Source organism: Nerophis ophidion, linkage group LG10 (genome assembly GCF_033978795.1).
Source record: "Nerophis ophidion isolate RoL-2023_Sa linkage group LG10, RoL_Noph_v1.0, whole genome shotgun sequence".
In the NCBI taxonomy this organism is placed as follows: Eukaryota; Metazoa; Chordata; class Actinopteri; order Syngnathiformes; family Syngnathidae; genus Nerophis; species Nerophis ophidion.
This window is the reverse complement of record NC_084620.1, coordinates 21413380-21431953: the sequence shown is the minus strand read 5'-3', so window position 1 is coordinate 21431953 and position 18574 is coordinate 21413380. Positions and strand designations below refer to the sequence as shown.

Genomic DNA, 18574 nt, shown 5'->3' with positions numbered 1-18574 from the left:
TGACAGTTCAATCTTGTAATTTTAATTGAAAATACCATTCCAATATTAATGTCGTTTTAGCACTTCCAATTTTTTTATGTGCTGTAGCACTTAATAATTAAGTATTTGTACCTAAGTAAAGTGGCCTGAGTTTGTAAACATGTGTGAATGTTGTCTGTCTATCTGTGTTGGCCCTGCGATGAGGTGGCAACCTGTCCAGGGTGTACCCCACCTACCGCCCGAATGCATCTGAAATAGGCTCCAGAACCCCCGCGACCCTGAAAGTGACAAGCGGTAGAAATGGATGGATGGATGGTTTCATGAAAGTACTTCCATGTGTTCCTGCATTGCTTTAACAAGCTATCTATCGATTGGCTTAGAAACAAGAATGCAGGATTGTTCCGGGTAAACAATCATATGCAGTCACTTCAATCCAGCAGAAGGTCACAGTCGCACATATGCACACATCTTTGCTATTTGACTGTTTTACAGTGCAAATATCAAGACGTTTGCACACTCACAGGTGCATGGAGATGTGAACGCAGGCCCGTGCATGTTTAACCCATTGTGCGTTTGTTCCGCAGAGCCGCAGCTGAAGGGCATCGTCACGCGGCTCTACTGCCGACACGGCTTCTACCTCCAAATGCTGCCAGACGGAACCATGGAAGGCACAAAGGACGAAAGCAGCTCCTTCTGTAAGTCAACACGTCGGCCCGTGTGATGAATATTTTGTGCGTCGGTAAACCAATATCACCTGCTACCAAGCGACAGTTCGAGGCACTTCCTGCCAACAGGCTCGTATATCGGAGCAGGAATGCACCCCATAACGCCGCCATGCTTCCTTGGTTTAAATCACTCTGTGATCAATCAGGCTGAAAATGTATTCACACTTGGCGAGGGGCTGTGGGCCAACAGCAGCTAAATGGCCCCTTTTCCTATGATGCAATACATCAAATATATGAGGAAGTCAGCGGTGTAGTGCCCACATTTTCTACTAGAAATGTGCAACATACTTGTGCCTGGCCAAAAACATCATATTCTCGACTCGCTGGACTCTCTCCAAGTCTGCCAGTGAGTTTTGCATTGTATCATGGAATATTTCTGATGTGGCGACACAGCATTTTTATGTTGGAACACCGAATTAGACAGAAAACATGTAGTTAGCACAATTCTGGGATTTACGGCTCGGCAGGAGGGGCAACAGCTACTTGCATGGAATTTACACTCAGGCAATTCATTAAGATGTCTGACTTTTTTTGGCAGTGGTGCAACAGTCTGTCCTCTTTACATGATGCAAACATTGGCAGGTTGCCATTTGCTGCATCATTTACATTCAGTCAAGTGGACAAACAGGCTAATTGGGAGACTTTAACAACTTTGTATTGGATCACTTCGTTAGAATACCTAACATTGGTCTTTCAGGAAGTAAGTATCTTCAGAATTAATCAGGGATTATAGTTCTGCTGAACTGTTGGAGTCAATGTGTAATGATTCAGACCCTGCAGTTGGGCAGGAAAGCTTTAACTTTTCAAGGAACGCCTTCCAAAGGTCTAACAGGAAATCTACAAAGAACGTAAACAGTAGGTAATGGGAATCATTATGGGTCTGACAGTGGGCATCAATACACACACTGCAAGAATAGGCTTTTATTTTGTTGCTTTGTGTCATGACGCCGTCTGGCCTCGCCACACTGACACAAGCAATCCCATCTCCAGAGGGCAGAAACATGGAGTAACAGGGAGGGGACCGGACGCGTGTCGGAATGTTTTAATGTCACCTGTTCTGCTGGTTTTCCTGGACTTGACCAGTTGAAGCAAGGCAATGACGAACAGGCCCCAAAGAACAGCATAGGCATTTAAAAGAAAGTCATTTAAAAATCTAAGGCAAGTAGAATTCTATTAATTCTAACTCAAGACTCTTCAAGTGGCTAAGGTCAAAAATAGGGCAAAAAAGAGAAAAAATGTCGCAAACTCTGGAGGAAAGATGTGTTAATACAACGTGGAACACAAAGCAAGGGGAAAAGAAGAAAGAAGAGAGGAAAGCGCGATTAGAATGATGAAAGGCATATTGACTCTTAGCGTGTAGATCAGAAAGCCACGAGGAGTGGCGTCATCCTCTGACTTTTATCCGCTTTAATTAGCATCTCCCGCTGTTGAAAGAAATTGTTATTTATCTGTCTCTGTGCACGGGAACAAATCTCTGTCTTTTTCTCTTTCCATCTGGTTTGCTTTATCTGACTCCTCCCCAGTGCTTGATAACACTTCTTCAGACGGCACAAGACGGAAGAAAGAGAGAAATGACTTAAAGAGTGTGAGTGTGCGTGCCAACATGGCAACCTGGGAGGAAGGAACAAGGGAACATGAGCGGCCTTGTGCGGGTGAGAGCTTGAGGAAAGCAAAATGAGGAAAAGTGAGGGCAAATTGAGACGGGGTAGCTGAAGTATATAATGGAATAGAACATACATCCATCCATCCATCCATTTTCTACCGGTTGTCCCGTTAGGGATTGCAAAGGGTGCTGGAGCCTATCTCAGCTGCATTCGGGCGGAAGGTGGAGTACACCCTGGACAAGTCGCCATCTCATCACAGGGCCAACACAGATAGACAGACAGCATTCACACTCACATTCCCACATTCGGGCTAATGTATTGGTGCCAATTAACCTATCCCCAGGTGCATGTCTTTGAAATGGGAGGAAGCCGGAGTACTTGGAGGGAACCCACGCGTTCAAGGGGAGAACATGCAAACCAGAAAGATTCCGAGAGCAGGATTGAACCCATGACCTTCGTATTGGGAGGCAGACACACTAACCCCTCTGTCCCCATGCTGCCCTGGAATAGAACATTCATCCATCCATTTTCTACCGCTTATTCCCTTTTGGGGTCGCGGGGGGCGCTGGCGCCTATCTCAGCTACAATCGGGCGTAAGGCGGGGTACACCCTGGACAAGTCGCCACCTCATCGCAGGGCCAACACAGATAGACAGACAACATTCACACTGACATTCAAACACTAGGGCCAATTTAGTGTTGCCAATCAACCTATCCTCTGGTGCATATCTTTGGAGGTGGGAGGAAGCCGGAGTACCCGGAGGGAACCCACGCATTCACGGGGAGAACATGCAAACTCCACACAGAAAGATCCCCAGCCTGGATTTGAACCCAGGACTGCAGGAACTTCATACTCTGAGGCATACGCACTAACCCCTCTGTCACCGCGAAGCCCTAACAGAATACCTTAATTGTCATTGCAACATATTTGACTGTACATGGCAAGCAAATGAGGTTGATGCGTGGGATGAAAAAAAACTATACCAGAAGCAAGTTGCAAGAGTACAACATGGCTGTGTAATAGTAAAAGGGGACAGATGAACAGATGTCCAAGACATAGTAAGATAACAAAACTGCATTTCATCCATTAGAGGGCAGTTCAGAATGACAAGAGTGAGAAGACAGATAACGTCATTGAAAAATCGTTAAAGAAGAGGGAGAGTGTAAGTTAAACAACAGCAGAGCAGTACTTGTCTTCTTCGTTGGTCATTGACCACTGGGGAAATCAGACCTCGTCAGCTCATCTGGTCTCCAATCGCCATCTCTTACAGCTTGAGAAGATTAGGAGATGGTTTGATTTGTTTGTCAATGGAAGTCAAAGACAGCTCTGTCACCCAAAGTGTCAGCTGACTGATCCCAGAGCAGTGCTTATGTCTTGCTCCAAGATTTATGTGTGGAGACTTATTGAAGAATTGTAGTGAAGATGACAATATATCGGAGGGAAGGAGTTTTTTTTTAGTTTTTTTTTTACCATCAACAGAGTCCGGGGTGCACACCAAATAATATAGAATTGCTTGACATGAACTGCTTGGTAGGGAGATTGAAGTCCACCTTTGAAGTATTGGTAAAGTACACCTTAACAAGGCATCAAACCCAACCAAAACTGCTTAAAAGTTACAGGATTGTGGCAATGGCAAGAATATTTTAAGACATGTTTTTAACAAAACTTTTAATCCTCTCAATTAATGAGTCGAACCTGTCCCAAGGATGATGACATGCATAATTCTATCCTCATCCCAGCCGAGACTGTCGCAGAATTCTACACAGCTTAACTGCATGTCCTGATGCTACTGCTGTTACTCTTTCTACTCCTCTTCCTAGCATCCAATCTTTCTCCACTTTCTTCTTGTTTATTTATTGTCTCCATGATCTTCAGCTCTTAAATTGACTTGCGGGATTGATTTGGCACAACCCCCCCTAACCTTTATCTAATTTCCTCTCCCCAGGGAGTGACGGGAAAATAAAAGTTTTGATAAATTTTTTTTGGAGGGATAATCAAATTGAATAAAGTAGAGCGAGAAGGGCGTGTGGAAAAAAAAAACATAATGATAAGCGCCTGCGTTACTCAAGAATATTTATGATGACGGGTGTGATAGCAAAGCCATTTTTGATTGAGGGATGAAAAAGAACTGCTTGAGGGATGAAACTATGTAAAAAAGGGATGAGGGCACAACAAATGACAAAACCTGAATGCAATCGGTGAAGGACAGACATGCTGTGACTAAAAGTTAAGAAAATGATCTCCTTGTTATCATCCACCCAAAGATTATGTGGTGTCACAAAAAACACCAATTAGGTGGTGTGTGTTTGCCTCTCTATTTGCCCTCTCTGGTGACACCTTGCTCATTTGTGAGCACGCCTCTATGAGATTCAGAGATCGATAAGGCAAACAGAAGCAGAGGGGGGGTCCAGCAGAGGGGCCTTAAAACAGAACCAACATGACTTTGGACTTTTACAATGAGATGGCTTATTTTAGTTAAATATGAACATTTCCATACATTACCTACTGACTGGAAGTGGCCACAAAATTGCACTTACTCAAAAGTTTTTTCTCCTCAGTGTGGCTAACTTTCACTCTCCGTTTTCATCCATTATGTTGGCAGAACTGCTGATTTAAAATTGATTTGAAACAAGCCTGTATTACATTTTTCATCTCCACAAAAATGATTTCATCCATCCATCCATCACTTAAGCATGTACACGTGTAATTAGTCATTGATAAAACGTATAGAACCGGTGCTGCTATTGATGTTCAATCCCATGCACATGATTCCAAGGCGGTCTGTGAACGCAAGGGCGCCGCTAGGGATTTTGGGCCCCATGAAAAGAATCTTTACAGGACTCCCAACACATAATTTCATATAATTTCATCATCATTAGGGGCCTCTCTGGGCCTCCCTCCATCATGGGCCCCTAGAATCCGTCTCCTTTACCCCACCCCCCATCCCCCCTTTTCGGCGCCCCTGTGTGAACGTTCCTGGTAAAAATGAATACGAAACAAAACAGCGACACGGCGTCAAATGAGGATTTAGTGAGATGCATCACCATCTGCAACTGGTGGGAATGTGCTCCAAGCGGGGCTCAAGAGGTCACTTTCTAATGAAGTTCCCTCCAAATGCTCTCTGCTGTGATTTGGTCTCTTTTGACTAAGAGTCCAATTGGTGAATTCTGTCATCGCCTGGTTGGCCCAACATCCACCTTCCCAAGCTACCAGACTTTTACTCTTCCTAATCCTACTTCCTCCTCTTCTTACTTAATCCCAATGTGGCACACAAATTGAGATATTTAACAATGCTTTTCTTTTCGTTGTGTGTTTTCAACAGTGCAGTTCAACTTGATTCCTGTGGGCCTCAGGATAGTGGCCATCCAGAGTACTAAGGCGGGGCTCTACGTGGCCATGAACAGCGAGGGCTACCTCTACACTTCGGTATGGACCTTTTATGCAAATATGAATACAATCAAATTTGAATTAAAGAATCAGGCTTCATCTGAAACTGATTAAAATGGACCTTTGATGAATTTAGTTTTTTCTGACTAATAAATATTGTAAAAATGTTGGATACTCATGGTAAACAATGCCAAAGTTTCAATTAAAAAATTGCATGCATTTGGGCATGATTGTACACGGAGTTTTGGATGCATCTGCCTGTGGGGTTTTTTGAGTATTTTTTTAAAGATTTTCTGTATTGTGACATCACGGTGAGGTGCTGCTTCTGGAACTTCTCTATACTATTTCTCGTTTCATGCATTCCCGCTTGCTCATCCATCCATCCATTTTCTCGCTTATTCCCTTTTGGGGCCGCGGGGGCGCTGGTGCCTATCTCAGCTACAATCGGGCGGAAGGCGGCGTACACCCTGGACAAGTCGCCATCTCATCGTAGGGCCAACACAGATAGACGGACAACATTCACACTCACATTCACACACTAGGGCCAATTTAGTGTTGCCAATCAACCTATCCCCAGGTGCATGTCTTTGGAAGTGGGAGGAAGCCGGAGTACCCACGCATTCACAGGAAGAACATGCAAACTCCACACAGAAAGATCCCGATTGAACCCAGGACTGCAGGACCTTCGTATTGTGAGGCAGACGCACTAACCCCTCTGCCACCGTGAAGCCCCCCGCCTGCTTAATGTCTATAAAATGAATACTTTTGTGATAATGAAATTGGATTAGCCGCACAACTCCAACCACTATATTTGGGGAAACACAAGAGAAGGTAAGATAAATGTATTAACTTTGTTGACAAAACATTTTCGTCCGACCTATTTTCCCCTGACTAAAACAGGACGATGATGAACCATAACAAATGCACATTGACCAAAAATCCATTCATCCATCCATCCATCCATCCATCCATTTTCTACCGCTTATTCCCTTTGCGGTTGCGGGGGGCACTGGTGCCTATCTCAGCTACAACCGGGCGGAAGGCGGCGTACACCCTGGACAAGTCACCACCTCATCGCAGATATTGACCAAAAACAATGACCAAATTGACAATTTAGTCGACGTATAAAACAAGATGAAAATAATTGACAGAAACAAAATCCAATCATATTTAATTTTGTCTCTAGGTGGATGGGACAAATTAGGAATTTATCCAATCACAGCAGCATGCAGGAGAGGGGCGGGGCGGGACAGAACTACAACTATGAAGACACAGTGTTTAGATTTTTAGATATAGTGTAGAGATGATAAACGGTAATAATGATGACAACGACAACACTCCCGACGATTACTATTACCCTTTTAAATTAAAGTGATCTACAAACCGAGATTGATAACTTCAGTTTATAAACTCACGGCGGATTTACTGGTGCCAGCTCGCTAGCTTAAATACCAACATGAACACATGAGACATACGTCTTGCCCTGTTAAAAACAACATACCCCAATCAAAAGTTCGATAAACCCAATACTGTCTGAGCAAATAAGCTAGTCAGTTGTGAACTTTGAACTTACAAACTGTGCTCGCTTAGCACGGAATTATAATCAATCTTTCCTCAAAGGTGCGTTCAAGTATTCCTGAACAGACTAGGACAGACACAAAGCCCGCCAGAAGTGACACATAATTAGAATACATTTTATTTGTTACACACTTTTCATTTAAACTATTCTTAAAATGCTACAGTACAAACAAATATTTACAGTACAACAATAAAAGATTAGCTATAAAAACAGATAACACACTAAGACTAAAACACTTCAGTGAAACAAACAAGAAATGCAAAATAGTGTCTTTTCTAACAGTTAGTCTATTTATTTTAGTTACGTTTAAAAAAAAAGTTGAAAATTTTTCACTATAATAAGGATAACCGTGATAATTTTTGGTCACAATAATCGTGATATAAAATTCTAAAATCGTTACATCCCTATTCTGTATTGTTACGCCCATCATTACAGTATGTTTTCTACACCTGGAAGAAAGAGAAGACATATGGACACAGTTTACCTTTGCAAGGTAGACAACAAGACATGTTGTAAACACTGTGTCTTCATTTTCTCTGGTAAAAATACAACCAACTTGAAGCGTCTTCTGCAGGCTAATCATCCGGACATCTAAACGACAGTAAGTAGGCCTCACCTAATATTTCAAAATTACTTACACTGTGCTGAATCACTGTTACTATTAAATACAGTAGAGAAGGAGCAATGCTGCATACTCTATCTCTACTTGTGTTTTACCCAAAGGTGAGCTTGCTCGCCAATCCCGAATAAAACTATTTTGTTTTGTCATGTTAACAATTTATTCATGTATTAGTCAACATTCAAAAAATGCTAAGTTTCAGCTAAAACAATAACACACAACAAGGTTAGTGTAAAATGTACTAATTTAAAGGTGCCATATGTACTAATGTGGCCAGAAATGATAATTTCACTTTGCTATGATGACAGCCGTGCTAATGTTGGAACCCATTTCCTAAGCATGTCAGCATATTGAGAACGAAATAGGCACTGACACTACCCATAGCCACATAGGGCAAAATATATTTTTGACAAATAAAACCTGTCAATTCAATTACTCATTGACATACAGGCAAACAGGCATATATTTTCCCCATTAGCCTGTACATCGATTTGTCATTGACCAGGCTAGCATGTTAAGCATTACACTGGGAGCGAAGCGCCATCACGCTCTGCATTCGTCGCAATAATAAGTAATAAGAAAACGTAAATGCCTAACTTACCTATCAAGGAGGAAATTAGCAAGTTTGGCATCAGATGAAAAAATCTTCTCTGCTTTCAATCGTCTCTATCTTTTGAAGGCATCCCTAATACAAATCCTTGTTTTTGATCCTGGTTTTGTCATGAATAAGTTGAGAATCATACCAACGCCTTTTAGATTTACTAAGATGTTTCGTTACTTTACTAGTGGCAGTAGCTAGACGAAGATGGCGGTGCGTAACTTGCAACCTGAATGTGACACACTCACAGACTTTCTAATTGGTCAAACAGTAGAGGGTGGGACATCAAAATGAAAACAATAACAATATTTTGGGGTTGTAAATCTGATTTTTAAATGAGCATATCCCGGCTGTACTACTGTTATCAGTTATAGAGGTATTCGAAAATAATATAATTTATTAATGCCTTTTGACATATTAGGGCCATTTAATGATGACATAAAATTACTAAATATGGCTGCTTTAAATATTCATGAAGTTTTTGAGATTATTTGCAATAATAATTAATAAAAGTGCTTTCAAGATGGCTGTGATGATTTGGCAACTTGTCTTGGGTGTACCCTGCCTTCCGCCCGATTGCAGCTGAGATAGGCGCCAAAAGGGAATAAGCGGTAGAAAATGGATGGATGGATGGATGGATGGGCTTTCAAGATGATGTCAAAGGTGTGTTGTCTGCTATGCTTTATATTTTAGTCGACTGAAATACATTAATTTAAATGAGTGAAACTAAGACTGAGATACATTTTCGTCAAAAGACTGTAACTAAAACTAAATCAAAAACTAATGTTGTGTCTAGTGAATCTATATATTGTTTATGAAGTTTTTTTGACCACAAATGAAAAAAAGAAATAGCGGTGATGGATGTCTTCATAATGTTAAACAGTGTACATTTTCAAAAGACACATTTTGATACTTATGAAGAGGACGGGGGTATGGAGTGAATAAGTCGCAATATAGATAAGACTCCACAAACGTGCAGATTCCAGAGACTTAAAATCCGGATTATAAATTTGACTGCGTAGCATAATTCACGCCAAATTTACACCGAAGCATATCAAAGACATATTATCTAAACCAGTGGTTCTCAACCTTTTTTCAGTGATGTACCCCCTGTGAAAATGTTTTTAATTCAAGTACCCCCTCATCAGAGCAAAGTATTTTTGGTTGAAAAAAAGAGATACAGAAGTAAAATACAGCACTATGTCATCAGTTTCGGATTTATTGAATTGTATAAAAGTGAAAAATATTGCTCATTTGTAGTGGTCTTTCTTGAAATATTTGGAAAAAAGATATAAAAATAACTAAAAACTTGTTGAAAAATAAACAAGTGATTCAATTATAATTAAAGATTTCTAGCTGTCAACACTGAATATTTCATTGTTGCATTTTTTTCACAGTTTATGAATTTACATTCATATTTTGTTGAAGTATTATTCAATAAATATATTTATAAAGGATTTTTGAATTGTTGCTATTTTTAGAATTTTTTTAAAATCTCACGTACCCCTTGGCATACCTTCAAGTACCCCCAAGGGTACGCGTACCCCAATTTGAGAACCACTAATCTAGACTACAAAGAATTATTTTAAATGTAGATTAAATTCATCATAAGTCCCCTTTATGGAAATATGTGTTTAAGCTGTGGTCAACTTTGGTACGTGGGCTCTTTCTAATGGTACGTTAAAAAATGACTTGATAAAAGTACAGTTTATTATTTTCTTATATTTATACACAGTGTGTCTATCTGTGTTGGCCCTGCGATGAGGTGGCGACGTTTCCAGGGTGTACTCCGCCTTCCGCCCGATTGTAGCTGAGATAGACTCCAGTGCCCCCTGCGACCCAGAAGGGAATAAGCGGTAGGAAATGGATGGTTGGAAACAGTGTTGCTGTTAAAACTGTGTGTAATGTTATAGTGGTCAAAATTATTAAATATCTTTGTTAAATAAAACCTCTACATTGTTTTTAACAAATACTTAGCCCTACTACGCCACTGTATTTTAATGTTGGTCATTATGATAGTATTTGGAGAGCCAAGGATTTTCTGAGGTGGTACTTGGTGAAAAAAGTTTGAAATCCACTGGCTTAGGTTAAATGTTCAAAATGCATACAATTATGAAGCTACTTACAAAGTAAACAAAATAAACTCAATGAGCTCAATGAAATGTGTCCTTGAACATACATACAGTATTCTGCCAAGCCCCCACCCCCTTGAGATAGTTAAACCCCTCCTATAGAGGTTAGACTGACTGTATAGGCTTTCTCCTAACAAAAAGAAAGGTGACCTATTTTTTAGCACATCAGGGAAAGGACCCTTGCTGAAAAAGTTTTGAAAAATCCCTCTGCGATGAGAGTGGGCAAGAGAGAGGGGGTGGGAAACAAAAGCCTTCACATCCTCACCTTAAATGACCTGCTCAGTTCTTATTTTTTGCAAGTGTGAGTGAAAGATCGAGGGCATGCCTGCAGAAAAAAATGAAGCATTGGAAGGGGGGTTCTCCATTACAGTCCATAGAGAGGCCTTGTGTTATGCTATGTGGAAGTGGCATAAGAGGGTTGTGGTGGTGGGGTAAGTTGGGTTCTATTTTATCAAGAACATATTAGGCCAAATACCGCACCAAAACAAAGCTTGCATGCATCATAAATCCAAAAGAGCTTTGGCGTTTGTGCTCCGGCTCTGCATTGCGGGTAAAGGAGTGATCCGTCCGAGCAGCAAAGGGTGACCATCCGAGCAGTGCAACCTCATTAAGGTAAAGGTTACACTGCGAAAATATACTGTCCTGTTGGCCACCGCAGTCCAGGCTCGATATCTTAACTACTGCAAAAAGTGAGGATACCATATTGATGACAGTTTGTCTCAGAGGTTGCTGTGTTACAATGTTACATTGTTTTAGGGCAGCTTCTCTAGCAAGCAGGGAACCCTAATCTGCACCTGAAATGAGTGTTCAAATTGGACCTCACACTATGAGGTAGGAAAGATAAAATATTTCTGCCAGCCATTAGCAAATGGATTTAATGAAAGAAATAAACAAGCTAGATATTGTTTGGCCCTGTCGGTTCCCGATTAGTGTGAGGTGCAATAATTCATAATTCATGCTGCCTTAAGTTGTAGGAAAACCGCACACTAAGGTAGAAATCCGGGCAGACATAATTGGGCAAGAGAGATACTGGTATCTCCTAGAGCAGTGGTGTCAAACGTACGGCCCGCGGGCCGGATCAGGCCCGCGAACAGGTTTTATCCGGCCAGCGGGATGAGTTTGCTAAGTATACAAATTAACCTGGAATTTTTGAATGAAAGAAACAGCTCTACTGGATGTTACAATAGCAATTTTTTGTATCTCTGTGGATCAGGGGTCGGCAACCCATTGCTCCGGAGCCGCATACGGCTCTTGGATCACTCTGATGTGGCTCAGCTGCATACTTGCTGACCCCCCCAGTTTTACCCCCTATTTTTTCGGATTTCAGTGCCTCTCCCAGAAATCTCTCCAGGGTAACATTCTCAGATTTTCACCCGGACAACAATATTGAGGGCGTGCCGTGATGGCAATGCCTTAAACGTCCTCTCGATCATGTCGTCGCGTCCGCTTTAATACTATGCTACCTGAGTCCCGGCCGGCCACATTTAGTGTGCGGCTGCTGACTCAACGCGCAAGCGACTGCAAGGCATACTTGTTCAACAGCCATACAGGTTACACTGAGGGTTGTGATATAAACAACTTTAACACTCTTACTAATATGCGCCACACTGTGAACCCACACCAAACAAGAATGACAAACACATTTCGGGAGAACATCTGTAACACAACATAAACACAACAGAACAAATACCCAGAATCCTATGCATCCCTAACTCTTCCGGGCTACATTATACACCCCCACTGCCACCCCCCCTCCATGCGTCGGTTGAGATGGGCGGGGTTTGGGGGGCGGGGTTTGGTGGTAGCGGGAGTGTATAATGTAGCCCGGAAGAGTTCGGGATTCACGGAATTCTGGGTATTTGTTCTGTTGTGTTCATGTTGTGTTACAGTGCAGATGTTCTCCCAAAATGTGTTCGTCATTCTTGTTTGGTGTGGTTTCACAGGGTGGCGCATATTAGTAAGAGTGCTAAAGTTGTTTATATCACAACCCTCAGTGTAACCTGTTTGGCTGTTGAGCAAGTATGTCTTGCAGTCGCTTATGTGTGTCTGCAGGAGTCTCATACAACATGTGAATGGGCTGGTAAGCTGTTTGTTACGCATTGTCATCATAGCACACCCTTATTATTGTTTTTTGGAGGAAAACCAGCAGACAGTCAATAGAATGGTTGTTCTGAAACTCGGTAGTCTCCCGGAAAAATTGAGATGGTTGGCAAATGTGATGTTGTCAAGCGGCATTCAAATAAAACCTTCGGGCCGCACTACTATTAAATTTTCATATTATGGTGCGGGCCACGTGTCTGAGACCCCTGGTTAATACATTGCACAAAGCAAAAAAAAAAACGTTGCACGCTGTGTTATTTAATTTTAAATTTCAAAAGAGTCTTGTGGCTCCCATAGTTTTTTTTATTTAGTGAAACGGGTCAAAATGGCTTTTTGAGGGGTAAAGCTTGCCAACCCTTGCTGTAGATGATGGTACATATGTACAAAATAAACCACATGATGTTAGTACATCAATCGAGGAAAACCATCAAACTACATACATGGCATACTGTAATTTGATTTTGATATTTTTTTATCTTGATTGATTGAAAATGAACACCATTGAGTTGACTGATGAACATTATCACATCATTCATTCAGAAAATATAAATAACGACAAATAAAGATAGAATACTATTAACCGCAACATGTAAGTGTAACAAAACAACAACATTATGATTTGTACATTTTCAGAATGTGCTTCTTCTATTCTTAATAACAGAAAACAATCTGATTGTGTCTTTATTTTTACTTTATCGTGCAGGGATTTTACCAGTACGGCCCACTTGGGAGTAGATTTTTCACCATGTGGCCCCCGATCTAAAATGAGTTTGACACCCCAGTCCTGGAGAAAGAAAAAAAGGAAAGTGGAATATTGCAAAGTTTGCCAATTAACAACATCTTAAAATGGTATTCATTTCATTTCACTGTATGTATAAATATGATTTTAAAGAAAATTATAGTGTCCGGAACTTGCATCGCGGTAGTTGCCATGACCCCAGTACGCATTGTTGGGTTTATTTAATTAGTGCAAATGAAAACTTGTGCAGCACGGAGGTGCACAAAAAGATCAACACTTGTCAATGATCCAGCTCTGTCTAGAGGAACAGATCTGGCATGAGAAGGAACCTGATTAGCAATCAGGGACCGCTGTCCTGATCAGGCATAGGTGGGGGAGGCAGTGCTCAGGCCAGAGTGGAAACAAGAAAACAGGAGTGCTGGAATGAAGACAACACAAAGCACAGGAAATAGTAAATGTAAGTCCAAACTGTTATGGAGGATCATGACACATAGTATATTTTTAGATATGTTGATGAATAATGCCTTTTTTCTTGTTTACTGAATGAAATTGTAATTTTTACAAATCCTATGCACAATGTTTAAAAAAGATAAAATCACACAGTCACTTATTTTTATCCCCAAATAAGCTCCAAAAGATGCATAGCTTTAATTTTCGGTCTTCACACACTCTTCTGCCTTTGTTATCTCCACCATTATTCCTCCCCTGATGGTCTTCCACTTCTATTATCTCCTATACATTTTTCCCAGAGGGAAGGCAGTAATTTAAGCGACTTGTTGTGGCCCTATACCAGATGAGGGTGCAACCACATGAAAACAAGGAACATCTCCTCCCCCGTAAACCAAGGAGAGGGAGGTGGAAACCACGCACATACACAAACACACGCGTACACACACAAATATTAAGCTGTATTCTCAGGCAGGACGAATGAGGGGAGAGTTTTACATCCACCCCGTAATGCTGCAAAAGCATCAAAAAGCTGCCTCCCCGCTGATTAGGACAAGACTTACAGCTGTCCCAAAAGAGCTGAGAGGGCCAAGCGCCGTTCTGCATTCCGATCAGTGCTAACAATCCATAAACACACACACGCAGACACACACGACACAAGGTCGTATACAAATAGTAGACTTGAGAAAGCTGTACTTGCAAGGTAGGCTATAAAAGAACAAATGCCTCACACGTGTGTAATTTATTGCACATTGTTGGACTTAATAAAAATATCTCCTGCCATGTCATGTTTCCAGCAAAGTTAACAGGGATGGATGGTCCTATGTGATATGCAGCAAACACATCCATCATCCAAAACAAAAGCACAATGAGATGTTTTTTACAGCAGGGATCCTGGAACTTGCTCTCTCATGCTTGACTTAATATTGACATGTTTATACTTGGTACTGATAGTTTATTCCTAAATACATACTTTTTATTGGCTTTTTAATGTAATAAACCATGCATTGTCTGCTATTGATCTGACTTCAACAACATCCAGTAAATGTAGTCACCAAGGGTCCCCAAACTTTTGGTCGGAGGCCATATTGCGTTTAAAGAATTGGGCCGGGTGCCAAAATATGTGAACGTGTATACATATCAGGGTTGCTACGATACACAAAATTAAGGTTTGTTTAAATGTTTTACCATTACATTTCGACACTTTTTTTGATACAAAAAGATACATTTTCATGCCTTTTTTGACTTGTATTTTATTAAAATTATCAACATGTTTGTAACAACTCAAAAGTATGGTTATTAAATTAATACGTGCAGTCAGGGGAGGCAGGTGAGGCCTCACCTGCCATCACGGAAAGAAAAAAATGTAAAAAGAAAGAAAAACATATATATTGTTATATGTATCCAGTGATTATACTACAAAAGTTATTTTCCATTTAACTTCACCAGTTTTAAATTATTTTTTTATTCAAAATCACTTAATTTTCACATTTGCCGTTCAAATACTGAGAATTACTTGCGGTGAGTCACAGCCAGCTGAGCCTCTCCATGGATTGCGCAATGACTCGGCTAACTGCTGTCTGCTGTGCAGTGAGACCGTATTGCTATATGAATTATTTTATACATTTCCATAGTTTAGTTAGCTGAGGTATATAATGTACAGTGTATTTTGTCAACAACTGTATGCGTGTAACGCATTTCTTGTGCTGGGCAATCATTAAACGGCTGCGAAGACGTACAATGTGAGGCACCTGTTCTCCGGCCTCCTAGTGGTAGAGGGCGCTAGTGATCCCAGAGATCATTCTTGCACTACTCGGCTAGACCTGGGGACATCCTAAGTCGGTATGTTTTAAAGTTGTTGTTTGCCTGCATATCGTAAAAACAACCGTCCAACATTTTACAACTAATTGTAAACTTATAGGTGCCGACCATCAGGGCCAAGTTGCGACGAAAGAGTGTGTCGATGTTGTGATATTAAGCCGAGTTGGTAAGTGAATTTTTTGGCAAATAGTAGCTACTAGCCGTATCCATGTATTTTCTATGGGCGGTTAGCATCGGGTTTTAATCCCGTTTCCTCCAATGTTTCTGCTCCGATTGAATTTATATTTATGCCGAGTCTTTCTTTTGGGTACTTAAATATGATGACTGAGTATTGTGGCGTTTTAAGGCCATCTGCATTTTTTATGCTACAGTAAAGACAATGAATGAACACGGCCGCCGGAGCACGGTTACACTATGACGTCATAGTGACAACACTGTGTACTGTCGTTTTTGTTATTTTCTACATACATGTGATTATTTAATATTGTTAATGTTAGCAGTATTATCGCTAATAATGATAATAATACGTGTAATTTATTTATACTATACTATACTAGCTAAATTACCTGCTACATTAAGTTAAAGTAGCAATGATTGTCACACACACACACTAGGTGTGGTGAAATTTTTCCTCTGCATTTGACCCATCCCCTTGTTCACCCCCCGTGAGGTGAGGGGAGCAGTGAGCAGCAGCGGCCAGGAATCATTTTTGGTGATTTAACCCCCAATTCCAACCCTTGATGCTGAGTGCCAAGCAGGGACGAATGCTGGTATGACCTTTTAAACTTAACCCGTTAACTGCTGCCAATCAAATGGTGAATAAGATACTCTATAGCAGTGGTTGTAAACCTTTTTTCAGTGATGTACCCCCTGCGAACGTTTATTTAATTCAAGTGCCCCCTAATCAGAGCAAAGCATTTTTGGTTGAAAAAAGAAATAAAGAAGTAAAATACAGCACTATGTCATCAGTTTCTGATTTATTAAATTATATAACAGTGCAAAATATTTCTCATTTGTAGTGGTCTTTCTTGAACTATTTGAAAGAATAACTAAAAACTTGTTGAAAAATAAACAAATGATTCAGTTATAAATAAATATTTCTACCCATAGAAGTAATCATCAACTTAAAATGCCTTCTTTGGGGATTGTAATAGAGATCCATCTGGATTCATGAACATAATTCTAAACATTTCTTCACAAAAAGAGAAATCTTTAACATCAGTATTTATGGAACATGTCCACAAAAAATCTAGCTGTCAACACTGAATATTGCATTGTTGTATTTCTTTTCACAGTTTATGAACGTACATTCATATTTTCTTGAAGTATTAATCAATAGATATATTTATCAAGGATGAACTGTTGCAATTTTAGAATATAAAAAAATAAATCTCACGTCCCCGTTGGCATACTTTCAAGTACCCACTGCTCAATAGGGTTCATAGGCTTATAAATCTGACTGTGATGAAGTCAGTGCCTCACCAGCCATGAACCTCACCGCACGTCACTATGGTGCAGCTATACCTGACACATTTTCTGCTGTGCATACTCAGCACCATATAAAGCAAAAAGCACCTTGTAAAACCAAAAATAATAATATAATAAATGTATCTGATGGAGATATCAAATCACCCATCTTCTGTGGAGCATTCTTAGCAGCAGAGTATGTATTACAAATAAATAGCTCCTTACAAAATAAAAGCCATCTTCTGGGATATATTTTCAGCAGCATATTACACAAACAGGTCCTTAAAATGAATCGCTCTCTGATGGAGATACTCCTTACACCCATCTTCTGAGGTTTATGTCAAAGCAGGAACTATGGTTTCAGTGAAATAAGTTCATGAAGAAGTCTTGAGACGGGGCTCAAGTGTCTGCAACATGTCACGAAACCCGCCGTTTTCCACAACAGAAAAGGGACGCATGTCTACAGCAATGAAAGTGGCAATCGTCCGGTCCATTTCTTTTGGCCTCTTTAAATCATGTGGTAATGCCTCTCTAAATTGCCCGGGTAAAGTTTGTAGCCTGTGTGTTGTCAGTTTCTGTTTGGTTCCACCTATTTTTGAAGCGGGGTGATGTCGGCGTAAATGTGTTGTCATGTTTCTTGTATTTCCACTGTTGTAGTTTATCGTTGTGTGATACTTGCAACATACCTATGTATTTTTGTCCACGACATTATTGCGTTTAGGGATATAATTAATACGAAAACCAAAGTAGTTCCACACGCCAGATCTGAATAATGGTGGGGGAATTTCGATTACAGTTATAGTTGAAGCATTAGCCATGTTGCAATGAGCTAGCTTCACATGTAGCTTCTGTCTCAGCAGCTTGTTTTGGTCTGAATGAATGTGGAAGGCACAACTTAGGAGGCATAGTCTAGCACGGATACACTTAGCTTTCAGCACAAAGTGCATCGTCAGAAGTTGATAAAATATATCAATAAAATATATAAATAAAATGGTGTATTGTTCGTTTAATAGTGCCTACCGAACTGAGACCAGTGTACACACACATAACACACACACACACACACACACACATATATATATATATATATATATATATATATATATATATCAATCAATCAATCAATCAATGTTTACTTATATAGCCCTAAATAACTAGTGTCTCAAAGGGCTGCACAAACCACAACACAAACCACTACGACATCCTCGGTAGGCCCACATAAGTCATATGTATATATATACATATATACATTTATATTCATCCATCCATACACACATTATTATATATATATATATATATATATATATATATATATATATATATATATATATACATATATACACATATATATGTATATATATATGTATATATGTATAC

General features: G+C 40.3%; 1 protein-coding gene across 2 annotated transcripts in view; it reads left to right on the top strand.

Annotated features, from left to right (window-relative positions):
- Positions 1-18574, top strand: part of LOC133560376 (fibroblast growth factor 11-like) — a 120331-nt gene that overhangs the window by 85208 nt on the left and 16549 nt on the right. For both annotated transcript variants that reach the window (XM_061912836.1, XM_061912835.1), the window contains 2 exons: positions 564-674; positions 5631-5734. In XM_061912836.1, the coding sequence (XP_061768820.1) occupies positions 564-674; positions 5631-5734 (215 nt within the window). The remainder of the gene's footprint in view (positions 1-563; positions 675-5630; positions 5735-18574) is intronic.